The 10,269-nt window shown below is 54.0% G+C and overlaps 1 protein-coding gene across 1 annotated transcript in view; it reads left to right on the top strand.

The window, feature by feature from the left end:
* Positions 1-9,359: 9,359 nt before the first annotated feature.
* The window catches only part of WHRN (whirlin), a gene marked incomplete at both ends in the record, with an annotated part of 59,100 nt that continues 58,190 nt past the window's right edge, over positions 9,360-10,269 (top strand). The window contains one exon of the mRNA XM_082492465.1: positions 9,360-9,956. Coding sequence (XP_082348591.1) covers positions 9,360-9,956 — 597 coding nt within the window. The remainder of the gene's footprint in view (positions 9,957-10,269) is intronic.

Raw genomic sequence — 10,269 nt, 5'->3', positions numbered from 1 at the left:
TTGTGCTGATTTAACTGGAGTATGACTGTTGATGCATGGAGATGCCCGGCCACATACTCGCATGTCTGCCGGTGCGGTCCTCCCTCCTCCTGCAAAGGTGATTAGAATCATAGAATGGTTTAGGTTGGAAAAGGACCTTGAAGATCATCTCATTCCAACCCCCCTGCCATGGGCAGGGACACCTCCCACCAGCCCAGGTTGCCCAAGGCCATGTCCAGCCTGACCTTGAACACCTCCAGGGATGGGGCCTCAACAGCCTCTCTGGGCAACCTGTCCCAGTGCCGCACCACCCTCACAGGGAAAAACTTCTTCCTAATGTTCAATCTGAACCTGCCCTCTTCCAGTTTAAAGCCATTCCCCCTCGTCCTATCGCTATGTGCCCCAGTAAAAAGTCCTTCCCCAGCTCTCCTGTAGGCCCCCTTTAGGGGGGACTAGGAAATATTCAGTTTAACTCTAGTCTGAGATGTCAAGTCATGTTGAAAATTAGGGAAGGATGAGCTGATGGGTTCAAAGCTTGTGCCAGGGGAATTCCTCTTTCCCAGGGGCACGGGGAAGGGGAGGGCTGGGGATCAGTTCATCGCTGCCGCGTGTGGGAGCTTTGCTCAGAGCAAGTCTGCTGGGTTCAGAGCTTCCAGGGCAAGCCAATCCTGCCTCGGGGGGAGAGAATAAATATTTTAAAATGTAATCAGAGTCATTGGGGAAATGTGACAGGATTTAAACGATGACATAACACGCTTGTCTTGTCTCTGCCGCCTGCACTAATGAGCATGAATTGAGAGCATTAGAGATCTATCCACAGGCATTAGTGTGTGTGAGTCAGGGGATCACAGCCTTAATTAGTCTCATCTTCTACTGGCAGCCAAGCCACTTGCCTGTCCAGCGCAGTCAGAAACACCCTGCGATGCTCTGGAGTGACACTGACTTCAGCATAGCACCGTGCTCATCGTGTCTTCAGGCTGGACCTACACCTGGTCGTAGAGGGTTTCTTTCATCTTCATCTCCCTAAGAGGAGTCTGAGTGTTTTTCCCTCTCTTTGGGGGAGTTTCTGAAATGTTATGACGGCCGAGACTTTTTTGTTTGTTTGTTTTCTATTGGACGTTTCTCACTTTAGGAGAACTCGGAGCATTCGGAACAGTTTTGTTTGGTTTTTTTTTTTTTTTTTTTTTTTTTTTTTGCTAAAACCAATATTTGTTCCACCAAATGCTTAATTTCTACAAGAAAATGAGTTTGGGGCTGGAGGCAAACAAGTAAAAACCTGCGGAGAAAGGATCCAGGATTCAAGCTTGTGCTGGCTTTTCCTCCCATCCCTCCACGCTCCTAATTCCCCACCGCGGCCTTTTCAATGAAACCTCACGGAGCCCCATCAGCGAGGTTTGGCACGGCAGGGAGGGAATTGGGGCTGTAGCTGCTCAGCCGGCCGTGCTCCTCGGGCTAGAGATCGCTCCCCTGGCAGCTCTCAGCATTGCCCTGATGGTATGAAATTAATTTGGAAAAAGAAAATCAAATGGCTGTTGTGATTGATTAGATGCCTTTGCCCTGCTACATTTAATCGATGGCAGCGGGTATTTATTGCATTATATACTACAAATCAATAATGATTAGTACCTCATTAACCTTTTCTGTTCTTTTGATTGTCTCCTTGCAGCGCTGTAATAACAGAGCGCAGAGCATCCCTCTCCAGCCTGGCAGAGATGGGTTCGTAGGCTGGAGAAGATGAGTGCTGATGCTGTTGATGAGTGTGACCCTGCAGCCCTATTACTTCTCTGAGTAAGTGGAAGCAACACAGCGTAAATCATTCCCGCCGGGAGAAAGATGCTCGTGGGAAGGCTCGCTCACCTCCAGGCTCCTGCGGCATAAGCCAGCAAACGTCTCAACCCCGTAACGCCGTGGCAACGGCTGAATGTGGAGCAAAACTCTCAGCGCTGGAAAACCTCCGGTGTGGTGAATGTGCCTGAGGAAGAGACAACCGTCGGGTGCTCTGACGGTGTTTCGGGGTTGTCACAGCAGGAGGGAGCTGCTCTCCGGTGACTTTTTTGTGTTGCACTTGCCCCTGGGACACGGGACAGTCTATTGTGAGAGATGCCCAGAAAAGCAGAGAGTCTCAGTGAGCAGCTGTAAGGAGTAACCTCCCTTTTTCCCCAGATGTGTTTGCTCCCCCACATCTGTGCAATCAGACCTTGAAGCTGAGTTACCCTGCCTGCTGGACTGCGTTGTGCTCTTGATGCAAACCTGTGGGGATGGTGTTTTCCCCTGGAGTCAGCCAGCCGAATTTCCGCTGCTGCAGACAATGTGGTCAGGAGGTCAGTCCATGAATCCTGCTAGACTGACAGGCTTCCACAAGCAGCAGACTTAGATAAATTTAATTTGAATTAGGTAAGCGTCTTCAAATTAGATAAATATCTTCAAACTGGATTAGCTCTGTGTAGGTTTGTCAATTCTCCGTGGGAGTGAAGCCCCTGTATTTCCCACCCGCCGGGAGGCTGAACTTGTGCAAATGAGCTCTGCGACGCTCAGGTCTGTTCACAAATTGTCGGATGTATTGAGAGCTCTTCAGAAAGGGACTACGCTTCCCTCTTATTCCTTCAGTACTCTCCAGCCACAGTGACTGCTGTAAGAAAGCACCGCAGCTCCTGCGTGATGTGCGGCACCGGCTCGGGTGCCTCAACCGTAGCTCCTGGAGAAGTCAAGGCTCTGCGGTGCAGACACCCAGTGCCAGGCAGCCCTTGTCTGCAGGGTGGAGACTAATCAGGCCACCAGGCTGGGGAAGCGATGTACCCAGCAGGAGGAGAATTTGGCATTGGAGGCATAAATTCGTACTATGGCACCATCCGTGTGTAAGGTAGACCCCAAGGTCTTGCGTAAAGGCAACGCTCAGGGTAAAGGGTCCGTGCTCTGCCAAAGCATCCTGCAACTTCACGCGCAAACCTGGCTAGTCGTCCTCTGCCAGCCAGCTCCTCTCTCGGAGAACATCGGACCTGCTTGACGATTTCCACAGTTAATATAAATCAGCCCAGTCCTGCGGAGCCAGTTCCTTGCCCCGCTAAGGCTGGTTCCTTCTGCATATGCTGCCCACGCCACCGCGCCGGAGACATCACCTCCCGCACCTACAGACAGTCAACCCTCGTGAACGGGCTCCGTGTCCTTTAAAGACAGAGAAGTTTAACAGCCAAAGTGCCCAAATCAGAGACGAGGCAGTGACAAAGACTGACCCTGAGCAAGTCCCCGCTTTGCCTGTCCGTAACGTCCGGGTCCACATCGTGACTTACAGATGATTTGTGCTGGGCATCAGGGGAAAAAAAGAAAAGCCAATGACGTAAGTGGCTTTTTTTCTTTCAGGCGTTTCAGAAAGGACTGGAAAGAGCGTAAGTGCAAGAAATTGCCGGAGAGGGGAGGAGGGTTGCAGCTTTTAAGTCGCCTGGCACTGTGAAGCAGGGTTACGTACAGTGGTGTTGGCACGGTGGAGATACCACTGCAGGCAAATCTGGGTGTGAAACTTTTTAGTTGGAAGGGTTTTTTCAGCAGAAAAAGTCACTTTATCTCAAGCAAATGCTTTCCCAAAATGTGGTTTTGTTTCAATTTGAAGTGCTTTGACTTGCAGTTTTAATAAGTATCAAAGCACTCTGGTGGCATTAAACCAAAATATCTCTGGTAACATAGGTGAAACTATTGCTCTCTGATTTGATTAACTTTTTAATCCAGGCGGTATCTAAATGACTGACAAACTGTAATCCTGTGGTATCCCCCCAATGGAAATGGTGTGTCTCAGTGGTGCGGAGCTAAAATTCTTGTCTTTGATCTTCCCTTGCACAATGGAAAACAACAAATTCCCACCGGATTGAAACCTGTTTCAGGTTGAGCTGTGCTCTTGGGCATCTACCACTGGCTGTTTGCTGGGACGTGTCGAATTGAACTTGGTCTGATTAAGCACGGCAGCGCCCATAAATTGGAAACATTCCCGTTGCGAGTGGATTACATCTGTGCTCACAACTCGGAGCTCAGAAAATCCCCCTTGAAATGATGATTTCTCACTGCTCCGAGGGCTTGTCTTTCAATCCGACTTCTGCCCGTTATACCTGGAGCTGAAGAGACGGAGTGGGCGTCTCCGCTCTTTGCGCGGCACCCAGCGCGGTGGGGAACTCAGCCCCGAATTGTGCTGGGCTCGGTGTTAGGGCAAGATAAACGGTGGGGCAGTGCTGGAGCCCACCAAGCCCAGGACTTCTGTTCGGAAACCCCTCGTGATGCTTTTCCCTCCGCGTCGGCTATTTCTGGAGAGTGCTTAACTGCAGCGCTCAGCTGATTCTCGCCCGTGCTGAGGAAAGCACATGTTCGAGGCGCACAAACCAGCCCAGCCGGCCGGGGACAGGGGATTGGGAGCCAATCTGCTAAACAGGGATTTAGCCAAGAGGCAGCCCTGGGTGCCAGCCATCCCCTAATAGTCTCTTAAGGAGCCTAGAGCACAGGCAGCTGCTGCTGCTTCTTCCCTGGTCCTCCTCGCAGTTCAGCTCAGTCCTCCGACTCTGCAGCAAGGCATTTCCAACCAGAATTACGTTGCCTCGTCTTCTTGCTACAGTGCCTTTTAATTAGGAGCACAGCTGCTGTGGAAACACGGAGCTCACTTTTCAAAGAGTGCTCTGGAAAGTGATTACACTGGATTAAAGCGGAAAGGTTAGGCAATTTATTCATCTGGCACTTAGCGAATGCATGGGATTATTTTGCGCTGCAAGGATGATTTTAAAAAAAAAAAAAAAAAAAAAAAAAAAAAGAAAATGAATAACACCTTTGCGGCTCTTGCTAGCCTTAAGGCACTGCGCTGCACGAGTTGGGTGTTGGATCTGAAATGTGGTTTGAGAGTTGTGCCTATGCAGCGCCCAGCTCTGTGCGAGGGCGCTGGAGTTTGGTTGCCGGTGTCCCTGTAGCCCCTCTGATTAACAAAGGTCCAGTTCAGCCAGGAGTCGCCCCAGGAATGAGCGTGGACACTCAGCGTTTGCTAATCTCAGCTCCAAAGGACCGCTTACCTGCATGTTTGCGGAGTGATGCCGTTGGTACCTGGCATTGACTTTCCACCCTGAGCGCTCGCTGCCAGCTCCCCAGCTGGCAGGGCTCCCTTCCCAAAAGGACGAGTTGGATTTTCAGTAGCGAGAACTTGGCCCGCTGAGCTACGCGGCACTATGCAGGTACGGCAAACTGCTGTGGGGCATTGGTTCAGCAGCGTCACTTGTGCTGGGAAAGCTTTGAGAGGTTTTACTCGGGTGTGGGAACGCTCCTGCGCCCCAGAGCTGGGTGAAGCCCCTCTTTCCCCTCTGGCCCAAGGCCACACACTGCTCTCTCTCAACTGCATGGCTTAAGCACTTAAAGCAGTGGAGAGGATAAAGCCCCTAGAAATTAATCAGCTTCACTTCAAAGCTGAGGTTCTATGGGAAGATCTCAATCCCTTTCTTCTCCAAAGGAGAAGCAGTGGGGGTCCCTGGCTGGAGAGTATACGATGAAGATCCAACTTGCTCAATGTGTGAACAGTCTGAATCTGTAAAACATCTGGAGAAGAGAAGGCCCCGGGGAGATTTTATTGCGGCCTTCCAGTCCCTAAAGGGGGCCTACAGGAGAGCTGGGGAGGGACTTTTTACTGGGGCATGTAGCAATAGGACGAGGGGGAATGGCTTCAAACTGGAAGAGGGCAGGTTCAGATTGAACATTAGGAAGAAGTTTTTCCCTGTGAGGGTGGTGCGGCACTGGGACAGGTTGCCCAGAGAAGATGTTGAGGTCCCATCCCTGGAGGTGTTCAAGGCCATGCTGGAGGTGGCCTTGGGCGACCTGGGCTGGTGGGAGGTGTCCCTGCCTATGGCAGGGGGGTTGGAACACGACGATCTTCAAGGTCCTTTCCAACCTAAACCATTCGATGATTCTATGATGATCTGGGGATCAAAACTCTGTATGTGCTCTGTGAGCAGAAACTGGAATGGGCATCACATCCAGCCCTGCTCCAGAGGGGTGCCACGGGGCCGGCCTACGGCAGGGAGCAGCTGGATGGGGCATCATGAGGATGAACACCTCCACTGGCAGGGCTGTAGCAGCAATAAGAAAACAGAATTATTTTAAGATGTAGCTACTTGTGGATGTTGTGCGTAGCATTGGGTTGAACTTGTCTTAAGCTCGGGAAACTGGCTTATTGATAGTTTCCAGAGTAGTGGTCAAAATGCCAGGGACCAAACAGGCAGCTTTGGTCATTGAACAGCAGTGGCAGCTGTGGTTGGGGCATTGCCGTGCTCTGCTAAAGTGGGAAGAACCGGATGTGTGTCCTGGTTTGAGGTAAAACACGACCAACTTTCCTTTCAGTAATTTTACTTTTCATAAGCCTCTTCTAACTCTCTGAAATTAATGGCGTATTTTTCAGACAGTATCCTCTTCTAGCAGATAAGGTCTGATATTTATAACGAATACCAGGGAATGGCGTGCAGAGAGGCTCCCGCTCACACCTACTGCTCTAACGCCCAGGGGCAGCTCCCCGTGCTCTCCACCACGTTGGAGGGTCTGCAGTGGAAAAGCATAAAGGCGTCCCACCTGTGGGGAGGAGCGGACAGGACAGGTGACCCAAAACTGGCCAACGGGGTATTCCATCCCATCTGCCTCACGCTCAGTATACAAAGCTGAGGGATCAAAGGGTCAGCTCTCTTCCTTCAACGGCCGATGTCTGAGGGGGACTCTGTTCATCTGCCTTTGATCCCAATCCATGTGTTCCTGAATCCAGTTCTGGAGTTCAGCTCCCGTCCATCGCCGAGTCCAGACTGGGACTTTCCCAGTGCCTGCTGGTGATGTGATCATCGCCCTGGGAGCTCGCTAAGGATTGTATATATTGTGTATAGTTAATTATTTTCTTATTAATATTAATATCTTTTTATTTTATTGTTAATATTTCATTAGTTTAGTTTCTTTTCAACTCATGAGTCTCTCTGTCTCTAACTTATCTCCTCTCCTCTGAAGGGAGATGCTCTCTCTTCTCTGAAGGGGAGAGAGGTAAAAGAGAGCATCTGTCCTTCCTCTTCGTGGCCAGCCTGGCCCAAACCACGACAAGGTGCTGCTCCGGTCGGGAGCTAGCGCCGTGCAGGGGCAGCTCTGTTGCCTCTGCTCCTGGTAACACAGTTGGTGTCTTCTCGTAGGATAAAAAAAAAGGTTGGAGTTGCTCAGATTCTGCACTTGTGGTAATAGCAGTACTTTAAACAGAGGAATCTTTCAGCGGGGTACTAAGCATTAAAATTGTGTTTGAGTGCAATTCCAAGACGCGCAATACCTTTTTTTGCCCTTCTCTTATTTTGTTGGGCTGACGTAGGCGTATTTTTGTTTTTACTCGCTTTTCTGTCCTATATTGTCCCTTTTTTCCAGTAATGTTGACTGTTCCATCTGCTTATTTATCACTCACAGTTAGAACCTGAATTTCAATTAGCAATCTGCTTTGTTTACTCTTGTTTAAAACAAGGCATTGAAAGCTCCGACAAAGCTTTAATACATAAAACTACTTGTAATGCAGCTGTTAAAGCTCTTCCATCATATCCATGAACAAAATGAATTCTATTCTTATCAAGATGCATATGATAAATTAGGTTTAATCCTCCTCTACTGCGGCGCATAGAAGGCACTTCAGCGAAGACGGGAAGATTTCATGTGACTGAGGTGGAAAATAGTCTTTGCTCAGTGCTCCGGAGATGTAAAAGAAACTAAAACCTCGTGTAGCAAGAAATAATTCATCCAGCAAGTGGAAAAGCAGCCCCTGGATTTCTGCACTGCCTTCTAATCGTGACGCTTCACTTCTGGATCCACAGTCGCAGTCAGAGGTGTGGAAGCAGAGAAGAGGGTGGCTAGGTGCGTGGCAGCGTCCCAGGTGAGGATGCGCTCCCCTCGATCCCACTGATCCACGCTGAGGTTCACGACTCCGGCTCCCTGCTGGCTTCTCGATCGCTGGATGGAGATCACCAGGATCCCTCACAGGAAGGGCTTCTCCGGACAGCTGTGTTTGCCAAATGAAGGGGGGTTAGCTGCTGTGAGTTGGGGTTCCACTCCAAGCCTGACATCGTAAATTGCTTTAACACCCCGTCAGTGGGGGTCCCAACAGCAGAAGGACATGGAGCTGGTGGAATGGGGCCAGAGGAGGTCCCAGAGATGCTGTGAGGGCTGGAGCCCCTCTGCTGGGAGGACAGGCTGGGAGAGTTGGGGGGGAGGGTCAGCCTGGAGAAGAGAAGGCTCTGGGGAGACCTGAGAGCCCCTTCCAGTGCCTAAAGGGGCTCCAGGAGAGCTGGGGAGGGACTCTGGATCAGGGGCAGGAGCAATGGGATGAGGGGGAATGGTTTTAAATTGAAAGAGAGGAGATTTAGGTTAGGTATTAGAATGAAATGTTTCCCTGTGGGGGCGGTGAGCCCCTGGCGCAGGGTGCCCCGAGAAGCTGTGGCTGCCCCATCCCTGGAGGTGTTCAAGGCCGGGTTGGACGGGGCTGGGAGCAACCTGGGCTGGGGGGAGGTGTCCCTGCCCAGGGCAGGGGGTGGCACTGGATGATCTTCAAGGTCCCTTCCAACCCAAATCATTCTGTGATTCTACTGGCTAAATCCTATTGATTTGTGATTAAAATGAAGCCTGCGCTGAAGTTCTCTGCTGAATAATTAGCAGTATTACAACTGAACAGTTGTAATTATTATGACCAGTTATAATGACCAGTGCTATAACTTAACGGCAATCCACCATCTGGCACATTGGGCGATGGAAAAACAGCCCTAGGGGCGAAGTCATGGGGGCCGTATGCCCCGGGCAGGCTCTTCTCCCGGGCTGTAAGCCACCCGCCAGCCTGGGTCCCCTTCCAGCAGGTGCTGCATGGGGGTCTCCAGGGGGACAGTTGGGGAAAGCCGTCTTCCCCCGTGTCACCGCTCCGCCGCTGGGCCTGAGGAAGGCTGGAAGGACTTTGTGCCGCCGTTGCTGCGGGGAACCTGCTCCCGCCTCCCCCCGGTTGGCTGCAGGGCCCACTCCTGCGATGAGCTGCACGCAGGCCTCAGCCCGGGCGGTCCCCGGGGCGGGGCTGATACCGCCCCGTCGCACCGGTAATGAGCCGCCGCGCTAATTGTCGCTGCCGGGGGGGCGGGGCCGGGGGTGGGTGTGGCGCGGGGGGCGGGGCGCGGTCCGGCCCGGCCGACGGGGCCGCTCTGTATAACCCGTCTCCGGGCAACGGCGGGCACGTCACTTCCTGGGGAGCCGCCGCGAGGCGCCGGCGAGCGGGCGGCCAGGTGGAGGGTGGCGCGTGCGGCGCCGGTTCGGGACCGGTGGGGGCCGGTCCGGTTCGGTTCAGGGCCGGTCGGATCCGGTCCGGAGCGGTTCTGCGCGGCGCGATGAGCGCGGAGCTGGACGGCGTGTCGGTGCACTCCTCCTCCTCCTCCTCGGGCTCGCTGGGCTCGGCGGCGGGACCGGCGGCGGCGGCGGGGCCGCGGCCGCTGTCGGCCAACGTGCGGCGGCTGCACCAGGCGCTGACGGCGCTGCTGAGCGAAGCGGAGCGGGAGCGCTTCATCCTCTGCCTCAACGCCTACCACGGCCGCCGCAACGTCTGCGACCTGGTGCGCTCCCTCCGCGCCCTCCTCGACGGGCCCCGCCGCCGGCAGCTCCTCCCGCTGCTCCGCCTCGTCCTGCCGCGCTCCGACCAGCTCCTCTTCGACCAGTACACCGCCGAGGGGCCCTACCTACCCCCTCCCGCCCCGCCGCCGCCGCCGGTGGTCCCCGGGGAGCTGCGGCAGGTGACCCTGCGGCGGAGCAAGGCCCACGAGGGACTGGGCTTCAGCATCCGCGGCGGGGCCGAGCACGGCGTGGGCATCTACGTTTCCCTGGTGGAACCGGGTTCCCTGGCCGAGCGGGAGGGGCTGCGCGTCGGCGACCAGATCCTGGGGGTCAACGGCAAGTCCTTGGACAGGGTGACCCACGCCGAGGCTGTTAAGGTAAAGCGGCTGCGAACCGGGCTCCGGTGCGTCCCGTCCCGTCACGGTGCTTTGGCCGCCGTGCGCCCCGTCCCGGGCTCCGCGCCGCTCTGCGTGTGTCGTCTCCCCCTTCTCCCCCCCATCCCCCCCTTCCCTCCGGTGTTGTCGGTGGGCGCCCCCGTCCCGCTTCACCCCCTCTGGCTTTGGTCGCTGCTCCGTCCCGCTGCAGCCGGTGGGACGGGAGCCCCCGGCTCGGTTTCATCCTGTCCCGTCCCGTCCCATCCACCTTCTCCGCCCGGTGGAATCCCGCGGAGCGGCTCCCGGTTTGCATCGT

This window comes from Vanellus vanellus, assembly GCF_965231255.1.
Source record: "Vanellus vanellus genome assembly, chromosome: 18".
In the NCBI taxonomy this organism is placed as follows: domain Eukaryota; kingdom Metazoa; phylum Chordata; class Aves; order Charadriiformes; family Charadriidae; genus Vanellus; species Vanellus vanellus.
This window is presented reverse-complemented; position numbering and strand designations above follow the sequence as displayed.